Source organism: Cyrtonyx montezumae, unplaced genomic scaffold (assembly GCF_038088225.1).
Source record: "Cyrtonyx montezumae isolate F1298 unplaced genomic scaffold, pur_monq_1.0 scaffold_17, whole genome shotgun sequence".
Lineage (NCBI taxonomy): Eukaryota > Metazoa > Chordata > Aves > Galliformes > Odontophoridae > Cyrtonyx > Cyrtonyx montezumae.
The window spans coordinates 13,556,183-13,576,564 of NW_027071903.1; the positions used below are offsets into that span (position 1 = coordinate 13,556,183).

Consider the following 20,382-nt stretch of genomic DNA (forward strand, 5'->3'; position numbering starts at 1 on the left):
TGTACACACCAAATTATTTACACAATTACACAACTATTTAAAAATTAATTAAATAATAAATAAAAGCTTTTAAACTTGTCTGCTCCATGAGTTTCTGAATTAAAAAACCTTTGGGGTTTTTTAATATATCCAACAATATTCCATCACATTGGAATTGTCTCCTCACCACTACAGGAACATATGTTCACACAGCCTTCATTATCCAGGCAACAGTTTGTCTTTTTTCTGAAATAACACTGCCTGCACTCAATGATTGTATCTAAGCAAGTTGGGCAGTAAGCATGCGGGCTATTTTGTTCTGTGGCCTGAATGTCCTAAAGGCCACCCTGCAAGATTTTGAGAGATACTTTCTATCTTTACTACCCTCAGGGAATGAAGACTGAGATCCATAGCATAATTTATGTCCAAATATACCTGCAAAATAGATAAACTACTTACATAAAGTGTAACTAAGTCATTTCTAGTGAAAAATCTGAACACGTCATGAAATGAAGAATAGGAACTCATTCAGCAGTACCCTCAAGTCAGGGCAAAACAAAATAGGGCTTTTTGTTTGACTGGTTTGTTTTTAAAGTGAAGCTGTTTCATAAATCTATAGGAAAGCAAACTGGCAATATGCTTCAGCTCCCTCTCACGACCCAATAAAATGAATGAGAGAAACCTGGATATCACATGAACTGACACCATTGGGAAGGATGGTGCACCATGAGTGTGGCTATAGCACTGAAGGACTACAACCCAAAACAGATTTTTGTAGTTCCAAGTCCCTTCCACTAAATCAGTCATTATCTTAATAATGATAATATCTTAATAATGATAAGAAAAGGTCATCTATCTAGAATTTTACCTAAAATCGTTTAACTTGGGGAAACAGATTAACAGCCTAATCAATTAAGAAATGGTATTAACTTCAGACCTTTTCCCTTGCAAATTTTAGAACAGAATGTAGCAAGAAGATCTGCCAGATAGGAACAATTTCACAGTTTTGTTGACAATATTTAAGACCATGTCTTTGCTAAGCAGTAATGAAAGCCAGTAGAAGACAGCTTGGAGAATGACTGCAAAAGAAGACACAGGAAGAAGGCATAATTAGCAGAATCTGGCCAGAATTGTTTTTGAGGTTAATTTGTGTAGGTGCATTATTGCAACTCCCCTGTTCCCTGTGGGGCTGCAGACGAAGAGCACAGAACATTCTCCTTTCGTCAGTTTCAGTGTTTAGCCTATGTTTATATTTAAGACTATACTCTGATTTGCTGTTGTTGCTTGACTGAATATTCCATAAGCTCAAAATTTATTAACACAGTAAGTAACAAAAAGTATACCCAAAAAGCCAGCCAATAATCCTATTCAAATAGTGCTGTGATTAAATCTTATTCAAGAGAAAAATAATACAAACTGATCTGACAGATCTAAAAAGAAAAAAAAAAATCAATCAATAAACCTCAATTTGTTGTAAGTCCTAATTGTACTGTCTCAATGGTAACATCACAGGGCTCAGAGCAGCTGTGCTGGAAACTGTCATCAATTAAAATGAAGAGCTATCTTCTCAATTACTCTAAATCTAAATCCCTTTTACCAGAAAAGAGTTTTACAGCTCTATTACATGCTCAGATCTAGTTGATAGTCACCAAAAGGGAGAAAGATTCATCATTGTAACCATGACTTTATTTGCCTATGTGCAGTTGTTAAGCTGTTTGGCTAAATCCTTTCTGTGTGCTAAGGGCTCTCCATCATACACAAATGAAGCCTCACGACAACCAGGCAATTATGGACCAAACTCCTGTCCAGCTATCCAAGATTAAAAAGTAAGAAAGAACGACTCTTCATTACCTCTGAGGTTCCAGTTTATTTCACACAGTATGACATAATGCAGTAATGGTTTTAAGGTTTTCATGTTTCTAGCTTTTCCTATCATGCTGTTTTTGACATTATCACAGTCAGAGTGAGACTTTTATGAAAGGATTATACAGGGTTGGAAAGGAATTGATCTGGACTCTCATTTTCTGGGCCAGTGTATACAGAACAGGCAGCAGAACCCTCTACCTGTCTCAAGGTCATTCTTCAAGAGGAATGCACACTGCACCTTCTCTCAGCAGGGTACGACCAGGCTTGAGATCACAAGTGAAGAGCAGACTGCTACAGTCCATGTGCAGATTCTTCAGACTTACCATTGCCTGTTTCCTAGGAGCTGCATCTAAATAGCTCATCAGTCAGTCTAATGTGCTTTTTGGCCCCAGTCACCTTTCTGAAGAGCACAGTATATGAAGACAGATACAAAACTCTGGGCTATGAACTGGACCTTTGGGGCTGGATGCCTATTTGTTTTCCTTTAAATGGATCTGAGTCTGAGATTTAATCCACTTTCTTCAGAGAAAGAAAGAGGAGTGTGACAGTAAGACTTCTGCTCAATACGAGGCTTGAGTGGCCTCCTTTCACTCAAAAGACAAGAGCCTTAGAGAACTAATGCAGTAGTATCAAAACGTTGAGCCACCATTACCAAACCAGTAAGAGTGATCTGCAGCCTGGTATTCATCATAATTAGATTAATTTACATTAATTAATCTAATGTTTGTAGATTAATTTACAGCCTTTTCCTCTTCCTTCCTCAGTCACAACTCTCAGTGAAATCTACAAACACTAGAGCAGTGTAGGGTGGTTTTTTGATGGTTTTTGTTTTAATTGTATTCTGAAGATGGATAGAGAAGCTGGGAACATCCATTCTGGAGGTTTTTGAAAAAACCTGTATTTAAAACTGAAGAACTGTAAAATCCCTTCCTCCTTGTTAGCAGAATGCTGCTGTCATGCTCCTATTTTCTGTGTAGCATGTCATACTAGCTTTTAGATCTGCAAAGCTGCGGTTGTTCTGCAGTTTATTTGCAAATTCCTCCACCTATTGTCTCAACCCCCCATAGGAAAAACCACTTGTGTTACAGTTATTATTCCACTCAAATCCTATCTAAGAAAAAAAAAAAAGCACACGTTTACTCTGATTGCTGTGGGTTCTTAAAGAATAATACTCACTAAACAAACAAACAAAAACAGCAGATGAAGTTAGCTGCTGAATGACAGCATGGAGTGAATGCAAGGGAGGAAGAGCACAGAGCGCCTCTGGAGTGATCTGCGAGCAGTGGAGGAGGTGAAACGCCGGTAGATGGCACTCAGCATAAAGCTGGGTTTGCTGGGACCCTGAAACCTGCGCGCTGAAGCAGTTGCCTGCGAGCTGAGAGCATGGATGCCAGCAGCTAAACAGGAGATTTGGGAGATTGTAATATTTAACGGTGGCTGAGGTGCTATACCTCGGGAAGCAGAGCTGCTAGAGTGCAGAAGACCGAGAAAGGTGCAGGTGGCATCCAGAACTGGTTGCAGAGAGGACACTGTCTGGAGGAGGCTGGTCCAGCCATAATGATCTGGTCATTGGCACGCAACAAAGGTAGATACGATTTCCATTCCAATTCAAACATCTCTCACCGTCAGCTTTCATCTCATCCCATTACCAGCCTCAAAACCATGGGTGCATGTGGGTGGAATACAGAGCCTGGCTTTGCAAAAGGTTTTAAACAAGACTATGCGAGCAGGCTCAGTAAGGCAGCACTACCTCTTCTTTCATCAAGAGACAAGTCACATTGCTCTGTGTTCTACAGTTTGTTTCAAAAATTAAGGGATTCCCTTCACCCTAATTCCCTTATTCATAAGAGCTAGAGAGGACCACTTTGATCTAGTCCCTAAACTTGGAACCACTGGAAACGGAAACATGTATGCTTCTATGCAAGGGGCTACAGTGCAAGCACAAATCACTCTGTGCAAGTACTGTTAATATTTGCCTGAACTTTGCTCCCTCCTTCCTGCCTGTAGTGTTCACAGAATCTCTTCAGAAATAAAAGGAAAGAGACCGTCAAAAACAAGTTGCATAGTGCCTCCTACAACATGCATTCTTTTTCTATAAGTATCAAAAACATAGTAACTAAGCCATTAATCCTTAATAAAACATCTTAAAAAATATACCCATCCTCTCTTCCCTAGCAGTGAATATTACAGCTGCCCGCAGCTACCAAGACAGAGCTTTTCTTTCTCCAGAGCAAACGTACTTGGTATGGTTGGGCTGATCCCAGAACTCTACAAATGGATCAACAAGAATCATGAATATTCAGGCACTAAGGGATTTGGAAAGAATGGAAAAGAGGCAGGAGCAAGATGCTGAATCTAAGGCTTCTCCAGGCTTTTGTGCCGACAATACCACTATCTAGATTGCTTCATGCTCTAATGTGAGCACATTAAAGACTGAAACAAACAACAAATCCTGTTTTATTGATTAAAGAAAAGATTTTGGCTTTTTTTTTGTCAGTTCATGTAGCCAATTCCAATGCTGCTCCCTATAGCATTGCACAGACAATCATTCAACATCTGCTGCGCCATCTATTCCTTTGGATAAAAACTTGCTTTTGCTTTTCTTCCCCTCCTAACTAATATCATATGAAGACAGAGCTGATAGGGACTCTTCTCTGAAAGACTCAGGTCATGAGCAGCACTTTTTTTTGCTACTGTAGCTCCAAGCAGAGCTGGAAAGCAGGTACAACAGGCACAGCTCCAGGGAGTGGCGTGGGAGGGAAGCTGAAGAGGAGGGGCGTGAGGAAACCAGCCTGCCCCTGCTTTACCATTGCTTCATCCTCAGCCCTCCTGGCACAGACTTTTCCTCTGCCACAAGATCTCCATCAGCAGCTGCCAAGCATCTTAGATGTGACCAGTTCCTCAGATCCCTTTGCCTTGTTTCCTGGAAGATGCAGACAGAATCTGGAAGACTCATCTGAAGAAAATTGCTCCTCAAAGCAAAGGCACAGAGCATTGGAAAACCCAAGCATTCAGCCTCTGGCCACCATTTACAAACACAGTCCTTCCCCACAGCAGTAAGGGCTGCAGCAACTGCTCTCTGGTCTCCAAGCAGCCCAGCTCCATGGAGGAGGAGGAAGACAACTTCGTGCTTTTCTTTGGAGCCAACACCAGCAAGTGCAGCCTTGAGACTAACCAAACAGGAACCCCATCATGCTGGTCAGGGGCTGTCAAGGGAGGCCCTGAGGTGGTGATCGTACCGGTGCTTTTTGGCTTGATTTTTCTCCTGGGAATGGTGGGAAACACACTGGTGTTGGTTGTTTTGGGACGTCTCCGGCCTGGGAGTCGTCCATCACGCAGTGCCACCAACATCTTCATCCTCAACTTGAGCATTGCAGACTTCTCCTTTTTGCTCTTCTGCGTCCCCTTCCAGGCCACCATCTACTCCCTGCCAGAGTGGATCTTTGGTGCCTTCTTTTGCAAATGGGTTCACTACTTGGCCATGGCAACAATGCTGGTCAGCATCTTTACTCTGGTGGCCATGTCTGTGGACAGATACATTGCTGTGGTTCACGCCAAGCGTTCCTCTGGCATTCGCAGCAAGCGCAATGCAGCCCTCGGCGTGGGTGTCATCTGGCTGCTGTCTCTACTCATTGCTATCCCTGTGGCCCAGCACCAGGCCCTTATGAGTGGTCATCATCAAGCACCCAACAGCTCCTTCTGCTGGGAGAACTGGGCAGAGGGCTCAACAGCTAAGCAGACATATAAGGTTATGATCCTGCTAGTGGGATATATCCTGCCTCTGGTGCTCATCACGTGCTGCTATGCCAAGGTGAGTAAAAATACCATTCAAATAAAGGAAAGGATCATTTACAGCCTTCTGGTGGCTTGGAGTCACACACACAAACTACTCAGCCAACAAATCCAATAGATCCAATTCTAACTAGAGTCCCTTCTGGGATAGGATGCTTCTCTGGTGTTGGGGGTGGGAGGAACATTGTAAAATAGAAAGAAATCACCATCTCACAAAAGGGATCGAAAACATTTCTGTTCAGGTACAAAGTGAAGAACTGCTACAAGCTCACTCTCAGCTGACACCCACATTTGCTAAAATCTCTTGCTGGTTTTTTTGGAATTTTTCATTTGACCTCTCTTAATAAAATGATTGCTCCTAGGAAGAAAAGAAAATCACAGACAAAGCAACTATGCAGAAAGTTACAGAAATAGTATCAGAGAAAAACATTGCTACAATTTCTTGATTTTATTTGACACAAAGTTCGGACTGTGCCTTGCAAAGCCTTGTAAAAATATGTTAGGATTCATGTTCTATTCAGCAAGGCATCTCTTTCTTACTTCCTGTAGGTTGTTACTGATCAAGAGCAGGTTTTTGGTTTTTTTCTTTTTCCTGCCCTGATTGATCTTTAGAATGTCTGAGACAGATGGTGAACCTATGAACTGCGTTAGACTTCCAGAATAACTTTTCTGTGACTTTTAAATTAATCTTCTGCTTGTGACTGCCAGGGAGTGGACTTCCTCATCACTAGTCAATTGCAGGTCAGATCTGAAAAAAATATTCTCTTGGAATTCTAGTTCACATCTGCTTAATCAAAAGCAGTGACACTTTCAACACTGATTTATTTCAATATCATCAGTGCTATGAACAGGAGAATGCACTTAGATTTAAGCTAAAGATATCTGCTTCTATGGCCTTGCCTATCACAACAAGAAAAAAACCACTAGATTTTATAAATTCTGTCACTGTGACTCCAGCTGTTTTTCCCCTCACTGCCCTTGTTGAGCACAGCAGCAGATGAAAGGTAAGGTGCATTTAACAGAGGCTTTATTTTGTTCATTAACTGCTTTAGAAAATTCAGTCTTTTACCTCCAAATGCCAAAGTATAAACGTGGTCAGGTTACTGTTGTGCTATAACCAAGTGCATAAAGGTTTATTTAAATGTTAACTGGGATTTCACCGACAGTGCTCTAACATTTCTTAAGACCTCTCTGAAAAGGGGAACACATGTATCTGCTCCATTTGTCAGTGCTGCACCCAGGAGAGGCAAGGCAGTCATACCAAAGTATAGCACTGTTCTCTGCCTTTATTTGTCAACACCCTAGAGGGTAAATGCAGGTGATTTAAGCACAGTCTAAAATTTCAAATCCACGTAGAGATTCCTGTCAATTTCAGCTCAGAGCCAGTTGAGCTCTTACATAATGCTAAACCACATCTTCTGGAAGCTTAGCATTTTCTCCTTCTAGAAGCAAGCTTTGAAAAGAAAATTGGAGAGTGCTTAAAATTAAAAGCCTGAAAGCATCATGTTCAACTTTGAAGTCACACTAGAGCAATTCTTTTAATTTTTAGTGCTCATGTAATAAGTTCAAATGCTAATATATACCATTCAATTTGCCTTTTGATTTATTGTTCCTTTTTTCAAGGTTATATATCATCTCCATACAAAAGTAAAGAACATTTCTAAGAAGTCTGAAAGATCAAAGAAGAAGGTAAATATCTTGGATTTAATTTGTACACTAATATAATGGGCATCTCATGCTTTTAATATAACTAGTATTCTTTTCAAGCTCCATTCAGTTATGAATGTTAGCCATGTCTTTCAGCTGAAGTTCAGATTCATGTTGACAGTTTATTGTATCTTTATAGACATAACACAAAATGATGCCATTATTGAATTGCTCTATTGATCTCCATTTACATGCCTGCTGGACTGTCTTTTGATTATTTTTTTTTGTGCTATAATAGAAGCCCTCCAAATAGAGTATTTTTACATTGGCAGGCAGAAACTCAGACTATGAAAAGACCTAGGTATTTGAGTATAATTCAATTAGCTAAAAGGAAAGGACCCTGAAATTGAAGTGCCTCTGTTTAGCAGCTGTTTGTATTCCAGTTTTTTAAGGCTTGCATCTAGTATGTGTGGATTTAGACCTTGGATGGCACTTTAACCCCTTTGTGAGGTAAATATCAGTTATCCCTGTTCAAGCTGTATGAATTAGGCAAAATTTTAAGAATTAACTGAGGAAAATACTAAGGGTAGAATTTTTCCACTAAGAATCTGTAAGCGGATAAGCCATGATTAATAAAAGTTTCCAGGTAACAAAACTCACCAACAGCACTGTCACAACATAAGATTTACATGGCATGAAAAGGAAAAACTATTTCAGTCAGAAGTGTTATAATTGTTGTGTGTGCAATGGTAAGGAAAAGTGTAGGTTATCTGGCTGGTCAAAGGCAAGTTGTAATGAGGCATTATCACTAGATGCTGATAGGACAACCAGGTCACAGTTTCTGCCTGTGGCACAGCAACCATACTATCCAAATGATCAGTGTGCCTGCCACCAAGCAGATGTGACAGCCAGAGGAAACGAACAGGGAATGCTTTCATTTGCCAGTCCAACAGCTACCATGACAAAGGCAATGAGGATCTGTTGATGATTTTTTTTCAAACATAGCAGATGAAGTGATATAAAACGTGTCTCTTTTTCATAGATTCTCATGACTTCACAAATTTACCCAGTTGCTTTAGGTGTAAAAAACTACCGACAAATCCTTAAATAAATTGGATAGCTTAAATTTCACTACTGTTTCCTCCTTGACTAGATATGTTTATGTCCCAATACAACCTTATTTCATATATTTGAAGAGAACACTACCGAGAGACAAAGAATACTACTGTCATCTCCCTATAAAGCACTGAAGTCACAAAATAATTTTTCTTAAATGATACTTATTTCTTCAAATGCATCTGGTTCCATTGTTTCCAGATTTGATATGCAGAGTTGAGTGCAAAACAGTTCCACAATTTCTTCAACTGTTTGTTTCCTGGCTAGACACAACTGAGAGGAGTAATCTTAAAAAAATACCTTTGACTGATCTCTCAAACTAGTCAGTGATAAAGCACTTCCCATCCCTGCTGTTAAGTATTTCCCCATCCATAATTCTGGAATGCCTAGAAGCTATTATTAATTCTGGCACTTAGACCTAGTTAAAGCAAGGAGTTGATCCAAAGATTAAAACAAATTAAAAAAATCAGACACATCGCTCCATATATATGCACACTACCTTCCAAAACTTGTCTCCTTCATTTTCTGTTGAGAAATCTGCTTTTCATCTAGCCTTTTTTGCAGGCCAAACAGTATCTTTGGCATCCTTGTTGCAACTAGTCCTTGTTCCAACTACTTCTCCTAGCACCTTAGATAAGGCATCCTTCTTTGTGCAGTTTGCAGATTCACTCCATTCCCACACGTACTTTCAGAGTATCCTTGAAACACACAGAGTCAATCATTTACAGCAGATCTTCCTAAGAACACTTCACACTAAAGCCACTAAAGCCTAATAGGAAATTCATATGTACACGTCAGTTCTGATAAATTAGCTTCCTTCATATGTATCTAAGTGGTCTATTAGGGACAAGCAGTTTCACTTGGTTTTAATTCTTAAATTTCAGAGATTAAATGAGCAGATTTTGCTTATTTTGCTCAGATGTGTGACAAGTGATTCTCGCTCCACATTTGGAAAGTTAAGTTAGCCCATACAAAACAACTAGCTTGTTTTGCATGTAATTTCAGTGGACCTTGGATCCATCGAAACAAAGTGTAACGTAAAAGCAAGATCTTACAACCTGAGGTTATTGGATTCATATCTGTTAATTTGGCATGCATTTTATCATACTGACATAGAAAACAAATTTGAATACTGATATTAACAAAAAAGAATTCTGTCTGGATTTATGACCATTCAGCTCCTACTTCATTCCCACAAACTGAAGAAAACAGGACAAATGAGCAGTTATCCTCCTCCCACCTCTAAGAGAAGGATTTTAGTGTTGGTCTGTTTGTCTTTAACAGATAAATTGTGAATTTTGCAAAGAGCATTTTGTACATATTTCATTACTTTCATCTATGCTGAAAACACAAGTAAAAGTCTCAAAATAAATCAGATTGCAGGCTTAGAATCCTTGCTGAACAAAGGTTTCTAGTGAAATGTTGTCTGCATTACCACTACAAGCAAATTGTTCTGCTATGAGTTCCCACAGGTTTGCCGTTCAGAATCCCAGAAACTTTCTTTGTGCTATACAGACTCTTGAAGACACAGTACAGTCAAATAAAACATAGTTTAGGAATAAACTGCATGCCATAGGCATACATACCTACTGTCAGACATTTGAGTAAAAGAACAAAACTCAGTTAAAGTAACTGGTTTTTTATCTACCTGCCCAAGTAAAAGAAGCTCTGACATACACATGTGAAATAGGATGGCGCGGTCACCTAATTTCTCATGAAGGGATCCTTGTCAAAAAGTTCCCTTGGAAACTAGTTAATGAAGCCTCTTCTCTAAATGCCAAGCTTCATTTCAGCAGTGCCATTTCTTCCAGATAAAATCACAGCAGGACATACCAGCAGATTTCATTCTGTACCAGGCATTCAAAGCCATTTTTCTCTCTCTTCAATCACTTCTGATCTTTCTACCATTGTCCCATTTGTCACAGTGTAGTACTAAAAGTTCACATTATTTGAGGATACATAGGGGCTAGAAGGACAGATAGAAAGATCTTGTTTTCTAAGGCCAACATACTAGTGAAATGTTTAGATACACGGCTTTAAAAATCACAAGTGTGTTCAGCTCGAGTAAGCCCAGTTTATGAATAACTGAGAGAACAGTCTGCCCACCTTCCCCTTCCCACCCTCATGCCAAAAGCCAGCATTAAAAAAAAAAATGTTGAAAATAACAGGTTTGCCTTTAATAGACTCTGAGGATGATATGAAATCCTCCAGGTACATTAATCACAAAGGAAATAAAAACGTTTGTTCTTGGGTTGCAATCTGTAAGCTCTTTAAGTTACAACATGCTAATTGTTCAAACTACTGCAGTTTAATTTGATTTATGCACATTTGAAACTATAAAAATTTAATGTGCTCAAAGTTTGATGCATCCTGACTTCATATTTCATTATCAAGAGTTTGACTTTTAATTCAGACCCCTACTTGGCACTTTTCTTCATATATCTAAGCTTATTATTTACATGCTGATGTTGGATGAGCTCAATTTGATATCCTTTGCCATTTATATGTAATATTTGTGCAGACCAGGGGATAAATCCAGTAATTTTTGCCAGTTAGTGCTGAAATTCTGTGTACTGAACTAAACCAGATTGTGCATGCCAACCTTACAGCTGAGATGGTGTAATGCGACAGGATTCCCTTTTGCAGTTTTGGATAATCATTTATTGAGGCAGGCCAGCAAGACTATGTGCTAAGAAATCCTGTGCACTTCTCAATCACAAAATATATTTCAGATCTGCTTCTTTGTTGTGTATTATGTGTAGCGAAACTACAATTTGTCTCCAAGGAAAGTTAACTACTCCCCATCTAACAGTGCTGAAAAAGTTCCCTAATAGCTCAGCCCTAGGAACTCTGAACATACATCTGCAATAAATATTTTAATAAAGGAAATGAATGCAAAGCAAGGTTTATTCTGATCATGAACTGACCCTGCAGTGCCTTAATGGCTGCTGGAGCACACCAGGATTCCTCAGTGTTTACTTGTTTTTGTCCTGTACATATTTAAAGACCAGATTGTTCTGTTTGCAACTTGAGTTTTTTTCTTCAGGTTTAAAAAAGGTTCTAGGGTTGTGAATTTCACAGCTATTTTGAAAGCACCCTTAAAAAGAAGGGAGATTTGTGGAACTTTTAGTTGTAATGGTGGTCAAAGGCTCCAATTAACAGACCAATTTAAACATCTAAATCTAAAAAATTAGTACAGTTCCCTATTTTTTTTAGCTACAATAGGAAGGTGAATGACACAAGGTGGGAAAACACATCCTCACTTGTTCTATATTCTTTCCCTAGTAATTCCTAAAGATTTCCCCCTCTTCTTACCACTGTTTGAGAACTAAGCTAATGTGTTTACAAAGCACACAAACCAAAGCTCTTGCTCCAAAATTTTACTGGTCAACTTAAGGCACATCTTCCTTTACAAAGCTAATATTATTTTCTTCCTCATCTTGTATATTCATAACCCTATGTTTACCCACATATAAACTAGCTGTTCATTGCTCCCAGAGCTAAGTAAACACAGATACATAGAGCTGATCTGGGACATTCCCTGGAGCACCTCTTTTTGAAGGTCAAATCACAGTTTGAGGTAAAACATTCAGAAATTCTTCAAGGTAGATGGGTATTTCGGTCAAAAGCAATTTGATCAAGACCTGTTTTCTTGTCAAGTAAAGAAGTGAACATATTACTGTTCATACAGCCAGGGAGGTTTCATATATGCTTAATGAATAAGATGTTTGAGGTTTAAGCACTAAGTACATCAAAGCAGCATGGGAAATCTTAGGATCAATTAAATATATATATATATATATATTAATCAGAAGTGAAATCCTACAAGTTGTCTGGCTAATAAGAACCTAGGGTTGCAGAAATAGAGAGCTTCATTGCCAATTAATAGATAATAGAATATCATAATGCTTATGAGCATTTATGAATACAAAATGAACCAGTATTAAGAGCATCGGAGATTAGTAGCAAAAATCACAGAATCAGAGATGTGCAGGGGAGCAGTCAGACCAGAGCAAACAAGCTTCTGGGGAAATGAAGAGTTCACCTCTCAGCTTGCTATGCAAGCAGCCGAGATGGACTGATTACAAATCTACAAGACCAAGTTTGTTTCAATTTCTCCTTTTCTTCATGATGGCTAACTGCCATTTCTGATTTAAAAACAAACAAACAAAAAAAAAAGCAGAACAACGGAAGAAGATAAAAAGGAACGTTTTCCGTGCAGTTTTAGACCAATTTAGATCAGTTACACCAGCAAGTAATAAAAGAGAGACCAGAGGGTAGTGAGAAGTGCTTCGTAATCAAGTAACAGATGGGCTTTCTCTGAAGCAGAATCTTCTACCCAACATATAAGCTGGTTAAGGACAGATATAGACTTCTTTGAAACATCTGTTTTGAAAAATTATGTTTACCACTAAGCCAGAAGCACATTTCTGGAGTTCAAGCTGTGCTTTGGGTCCTTCCCGGTGTCCAAATTTAATGGAAAGTAAGGCTTACAAATGCATCAGCGGGATTCAGATTTGCAAACACAGAAGAAAAAAGCCTGACATAAAAAGAGGAAAAAACTTGACAGTTTTCACCTCTGCACATTGGCTTAAAGAGGGACTCTGAGGAAAGAAATGTCTAATTTATTTCTGTCTTCAGAAAACAGAGTATGCTGATGCTGAGAGCAAAGTTGGTTCCTCCAGCAACACAGTAGTAGACTGCGCAGAACTACTTATCCTTTCTGGGCACTGGTGCAGTGCACTATCTAAAAGCAAAAACTTACAGCACTGTGAATCACTACTTTATTTTGCAGAACATCCACCACAGTAGAAGTACAACACATAGCCAAAGCTGACACTTGGTAGCTTATCCAAATCAAATGTGAGGTGATCAAAAATTGCACCAACTGTCTCTAAAACAGTAGTGAAAAGGAAGCATAAGTTAGAGACAGCATAATAGGAGAATGAAACTAATCAGTGTAGGGTGAATACCCTGAAAAAATAGTTCCCATTCAATATAGTGAAGGTAGATAGCATATTTTTGTATGGCTTATCCAGATCGTATAAAGACAACCACTAAACTAGGAAGGGCTCACCTGTCACTGAAGGTTGAGGCTTGCCTGGAACTCCACACAGGAGAGATCTCCAACAAGAAAGCCTTACCCAGAGCTGGTCAGCCCGTAAATGTGGTTTAGGAGAGCTGGAGCCAGACCCCACCCCTTCTGGTCACACAGGTACATTGCCTTCACCCGTGCTTCTGCAGCTGACTCAGTGCTCACCTCAGGTGATCCATCAGTGATTCAGGTTGTGATTCAACAGTTCCCATACAATCAGAGAAAACATAACTAGGCTTTATATTTGAAATCAAGGGAAAAGTACCAGCTTCCAGAGACTGAGGAAGTATGGCACAATGTGAAGAACCAGCCATAGCTAGCATAAAGCTGCCTTTGGAGTCACAGCTGTACCTCATTAGTTGAAATTAGTTCTGGTGAGTGAGGAGGAAGCAGACCTGAAGAATGGAACAAGTTCATTATATACGCTGTCCTCTCACACAGCAGTAAAAAAGGATGAGTCAGTTGTTATTTATTAATGAGAACATGTAGAAAAACAGACATAGGTTTCTTTGTGCTTCTTCCTTCAGAACCATGGAACAGAGAGAAAAAACCTCCATCATATTCAGGAAACAACAGCAATCCCACTAACGAAGTTCAGTATTCCTGCAAGCAAGTGAGAATTTACTATTCAATAAAAGGCTCCTTGAATGTTCTTTCTCATTTCTGTTTGGCTGAGGTACATAATACAAATGGATAACCTGATCAGCTCTGAAAAAATCTGTCTAGACTAGATCAGGAAAGTGACACTCTTTTTCCGAATTCTCTGCTTTTAGAGTGCTCTGTCCACTACGCATTTTAATCCCAATACTGTTTGTTAATCTAATGCATCAGGTAGTTATGCAAAATATAATAAGCCCATGGAATACTTGAAACATTTGATTCATTACAGTGCAATCTTAATTTTGCCCTTGACAAGTTGAAGCAGGTACATTAGGATTTCATCAAGAGTAACAGCTCCAAAGCCACAGTTAAAAGCTAAAGATTTCAACGCCCTGCAGAATGAGGCATCTCCCTCAAAAAAGATCTTTAAACATGTTTCCCATTGCTTTTTGAAGGGCAGAGGGCAACTAAAATCAAGACATAGCTTGTTCAGGGCTGAAGAAAATTAAACAAACAAACAAAAAAATCAAAAGGAAAACAAAGAAAAGCAGGAAAGCTATAAATGAAGTTCAAACCATAGAGTTGTTTGGGTTGGAAGGGACCTTAACAATCACCTATAAAAGTAACAGAAGAATAATGGGGGATGGAACACCCAAGAAAAAAATATGTTTGTTTAACAAACATATTTATGATTTCCCCCAATCCCTATTTCCCAGCCTGCCACTGATCCTCTGTATAGTTTAAACATTTACTTTGTACTTCAGCTCCAATGCACTGCAAGGTTGTTTTGTGAAGCTGCTTGAAAGTGAGTGTGAAATACTAATAAATGACGATTAAATAATCCAGTATTGGCCATTATACATGCCTAATATGGACCCACTAAAGCTTCAGAAATGAACCATAAGGTTAGCATCGGTTAGCTAGAGCAGTAGTAATCCATTAACAGTGCAAATTATCTCAACTCACCAAACAAACTCAAACAGTATTTGGATAGGTCTTCTGCAGCTGTTCAGTCTGTATTAATACTACTTTCAGCTGATGTCATGTTAAAAATAAAATACTGTTTCAGTTCCCTCTCTTAACCATATATCCTATAACTTGAAAAAAAAAAAAAAGATGAAAATTCAATATCCAAAACTTGTTCCTTAAGTCACAAATTATGTGTATAATTGCTCTAGTACTGTCCATATTTTCAACTGCAAAATCCCAAATAGCTGGATCTCAGAAACAACTTTGTGCTAATACTTAGCAACTGCAACTGCATTTTTAATAACTAGCCCTATGCTGAAAGCCTGGTTTGCCATTTCACAGTAAGAAGAAAAAGTAATCTAGATCAATATAGCCCCTATTCAAAAGAATTTTTCAGTGCTTGTAGCTTCCTAATTCAAGCAGAGGGATGCTATCAAAGGTTGTCTTGGTAACAAGCCTAAGCTACTTATTGATAGAAAGTAAAAAAGTGGCACCATTTTTGCTGGTGAGGGTTAAGAATGCTACACATCATTAATAATTGCATTAACATCCCCCATACAACAGTAGGCAAGCTAGACATCACAAGACCACTTCATCTGTGTCTTTCAGTTCCACTAACTCCTGATCACACTGGTACCTTTAAGAACAGCTTCTGGTTTCCCACGTGGTCATTTTTAAGAGTTCACAAGCTGAGGTTGTTTATTCATGTGAGAATATGCTTTGTCACCCTGTATGTCAGACAGCATTCTGATATGTGAAATAAGGAAGCACCTGAAATATGCTAGGTGTAAGATAAACCTAAAGGCCTTTCAAAATGAATACAAACTTCCTCGGTGCATTTAGTTTACTTACACCCTGTTGTTTTTTTTTAATTTATTTTCTCTTATTTGCACAGAAATCTTGATCTGAAGAAGTAACGTCTTCCTAGAGTTTAACAGATTTAATTGGCTCATTAATGCAGTTAAGACAAGTGAAGGTAGCACAGTTGTCTCTCATCCAAACATATTTTTCTGTTTCAATGATTATCTGTTTTTATTGCAGGAGATCATTGCTGCAGGACCTATGTAAACACAGCAAAGATATTGCCTATCCAATATAGAGAACAGCCCAATCATCTCATGATGCAGTTGACTTTTCTGCAGGGTTAAACAAATAGGAGAAAAAAACAGTTCCCAAGAAAGCACCTCTAGGCTTCACCCACGTTATTACTTTTAGAGCAAGCAGAATATACTTTAAACATATTATTATGATTCATTCACATATAAAACAAAAATGAATATATGTTATAAGCAGTAATTAAAATTCTAGCGTGCCCACATGCTCTTCAGGTTTTAATGAAGGTTTTAGAAAGGTCAGTACAACATAGAAGTCCTAAACTAACTCAGTTTGAGAAGATCAAGTAAGTCCTAGCAACAGATTTAACAAAGAAATGATACCTGAACATGTGAGTGTAGTAGTTTCTGAGAAATGCCTGGTCGTTTTTTGTTTGTGTTTTAAAAATGGAGCTGACCCCAAAAGATTTTGAAACTTCAAGAGTGTCATAGGGCTGTTACTAAAATGAAGCAGAAGAATCTGGAAGTGGATTTCCTGAAACTTTGCCCAATATCTTCAGTCTCTTGCAAAAAGCTAGTTTATAAACATTTCATACTTGTTTATAAATATTTTAGCAGTGACTTCTGTAAGTTCTTATGTATGGGACTGCAACCACTTTTTAGGACCACAGACTTTACACAACAATACCTAAGCACCTTACTTACTTTTTCCTGTGGAGAAATGTCATCCTACTCTTCCCTGGAGCACTGTCGTATTTCCTCCATTGCTGTCATCATCTCCACAAAACAATCTTCACTGTTAGTCTGCAGTACAGAAACATCCTGTCAGCCAACATACACTCACTATAACACTATACCTAATTTATTGATACAGGAAGAAAGCGAAAGCCCTCACTGAAGTAGGCTCCAGATGAGTGAAGTTTTATTACAATTTTATTGAAGCACCACTGACAAGGGAAATACTGCAAATGCTCTGAGAAGGAAATTGTCTTTTAAGACACCAGAGAAATCATCTAAGACAATCCCTTCGGAAATCCAGCTTCACTAGTTCTGTTGCTCATTTAATTCTCTTGCTTTCCTCATATTACCCTTTACACAGCACTAAGCATGCAGACTTAGGAAAGCAAGATGCAGTTTCTAACTGACCAGGAGCACAAGGATAATCCAGGGAGGAGAAAATGACTCTTGGAACTTTTTTCCCACTTTAATGAGAATCCAGAAATCTTCTTTGTCAGCTCAACACTACCCAGCCACTTTAGCCACCACTGAAACCCTGCCAGGGAGATCTGCTGAAGAAAATTGGAGCACATGCAGACGTTTTTTAGCAGCTTTTTTATCGGATGCATTGCAACGCAGGGATAGATTTGCTTTCTCCTAGAAAAGCTTGGGTGTTTTGTTGTCAGATCAATGTAACTCTGACTCCTTATAATTCTAGCATAGCAGGTAAGGTGACAGAGCACTACAGTAATTTAAAATGACATGAAAACCTGCAGGTGTTTCTCCAGCAAACAACTGCTAGATGCAGTCTCTATAACCAGTGATTAAATGAGTTTTTCGTTCACTAGGAAATTATCTCTCTTCTAGGGAAGTAATTGCTTGCTGTTTGCTTGAAATTATGGAAGGGAGTTACTGACCGAAGCATCGACCTTGACTACCAAGGCTGTAAAATCTTAAGCTGAAATGAAGCCTAAGCTTGCATTTGTCTTCATCATTTTTGTTTGGTTTTATTTTTCCTGCTAGTTATACAACAACTCCCATTTTCCTTCGGAGAAAGATAATACCTGCACATTCACAAATTGTTACATTTATCAAAGTGACAAAATAGAGGTGATAACCTCCAAAGCACACATTTTGCTGAGAATTAGTAAGGAGGAAAAGAAGAAAGTTACCTGATAAACAGCTACTACAATGTTCCAAGGATGGATTAAATACATTGAAGAAAAATAGAACAAAACAAACCAACCAACCTAGCCTTCTGATACCATTAGTATTTCTGAAAAGAGGTGGAATTAGCCCTGCAAAAGCAGTAGGAAGGTCCCTCTGTCACCCAAGTCAGTTAACTTCAGAGCTCTGCTATGTACTCCCTGCCTTTGCTACATGCAGAAAGTGAGATAAAAGCAACACTCTGAGGCTGCTTAAACTTGAGAGTTGGGGTCCTGACCACATAGAACCCCCACTGCAGAAAGGAAGCTACAGTCAGTTATAGTTTCATACCACTAGTAACTTAGAGTCAATAAAAGAAACCTTCTTCAACAAATTTTTTATGCACCTCTTTTTTCCTCAGAAGTAATTTTAATGTCAGGCAGACTCTTAAATATTCTGGGTCATGCAGTTTTTGTTCTAGAAAGGAAAAATACTTATCAATAAATGCTGAGTTATTTCTTGTTATACATTCTGCAGGTCCCCACAATATTCTTTTACAGCAATATTCAGAGGATAAAGGTCTTTATCTACATTGGTGAGGATCTCCTTTTTGGGGTTAGCTTACCGATTTAGCACCCAGCCCCAAAACACTGACAGTCTTTACCTCCAACCCCGCAGCCCAAAATTTAATCCCCAAATTGCCATTTCCTCTCAATGAGTGGAACAAAATCCCAAGAAGCGGCCTGTCAAATATTATAACAAAATAACTACAGCAGCCCACACCACCTTCCTTTGCTCCAGGCTGCCTCTCATGCATCTTTTCCACTCCATCAGCCACTCCCATCAGATTGCTTCACTACCTTGCTCAGCCATCCTGAGGCACTGCTCAGACCTCCTTCCTCTTCCCCAGCTGCAGCTGTGAGGGGTCATCAGCCTAAGGTATTGCCTAAGCTAAATAACAGGAAATCCTGTTTTTCCATAGAAGAAGTTTGATTTTCAGCATTCTTTCTCTTACGGTCACAGTTCATTCACCTAGCAGTGGTCAGTATTGCCTGTCACATGGTCTTTGTGGTGGAGGTCAAAATCATATCACAGACTTGTTAGGCACATTGACCATTTAATACCTGATCTCATCTTTTTCAGACAGCACAGACAGTGCTTCTTGTGGTTGCCGTGTTCCTGCTCTCCTGGCTGCCGCATCACATCATCACAATGTGGGCAGAGTTTGGGCACTTTCCCCTCAATAACATCTCCTTCACCTTCCGCATCATCTCCCATTGCTTGGCCTATGGGAACTCCTGCATCAACCCCATCATTTATGCTTTCCTCTCCGAGAACTTCCGCAAAGCATGTCAGCAGGCCTTCAACTGCAAGTGCTTTCTGCAGCCAGTTCCTGCTGAGAAGCTGGTCAGAATACGAATGGAGAACTTCTCTACCACACACTCAACCACTAACGTGTAAATGGGGCTCAGAAATACCTTTCAAGGAGGAGAGAGAAGGATGGTGAATGGAAGAACAGCTATACGGGGTTAATTTAGGTGCCTTGCTGCTAGGCACCATCAGAAATGTCTGAATGCCCTTGTGGTGCCCCTAGGAGAATACAGTTATAGTTATGCCCATAAAGGATAAAACGTGAGTTTAAACAGAAAGTATAATTATGGACAGACACGAACTGAGTGAGTTAACAATTACATGTGTGGACTGTTAATAGGATGTGAACAATGAGTAACTTGACATTTATTGAGAGCACTGAGAAGCAGCTCGGTAATCTAACTAAAACATCAAGGAATAAGTCTGCTTCTTAAGCAATCATTTGACCATATGTAAACTATATATATTTTTAGTTGCAATGGAATCTCTAAATCTCCTGGAAGCCTTTGCCATAGCATTTACTTACTGTGTAGTGTAATATGAGGTCTCATGATGCATTCGATGGCTCTGTAGAGGCTTGCATTCCCCAGGGCCTGGAAGACTGCATTCTCCTGGATGTGATTACTGCTGTTGATGGCTGGCTCTAACAACCGTCTCTTTTCGGTCAGTAGGAAAGAGAGATTTCTCAAAATATGCTGTTTTTGTTTGAAAGTGATGTTTACACAAGGCTTTATTGGTGAATGCAGTGTTCTCTGAGCATATCTACCCAAAGCTTTCTACTGGACATGTTCATATACAAATGCTAAAACATCTTTTGATAAACTGCTTAAAGTTGTGGTTTGTAAATACATAAAGTATACGTTACTTCAGATTTAAGAAGCATACAGCCAGAAGGCTGCTACAAATGTCAGTTGTATGCTTCAGCCCTGACTGACCCATCACAGGACTTGCTGTAATGTTACTCTGGATTCACAGACCATTAAGGAGCTTTTAAAAGCACGTCATAGAAATTTAACTAGAAATACACATCTA

General features: G+C 39.1%; 1 protein-coding gene across 1 annotated transcript; it reads left to right on the forward strand.

Moving 5' to 3' along the window:
• Positions 1–4,948: 4,948 nt before the first annotated feature.
• LOC136047201 (galanin receptor type 1-like) lies at positions 4,949–19,440 on the forward strand. The gene is made up of 3 exons (XM_065734254.1): positions 4,949–5,656; positions 7,261–7,326; positions 19,123–19,440. The coding sequence occupies exons 1-3, from the start codon at positions 4,949–4,951 to the stop codon at positions 19,438–19,440; spliced, it is 1,092 nt and encodes a 363-aa protein (XP_065590326.1).
• Positions 19,441–20,382: the final 942 nt, after the last annotated feature.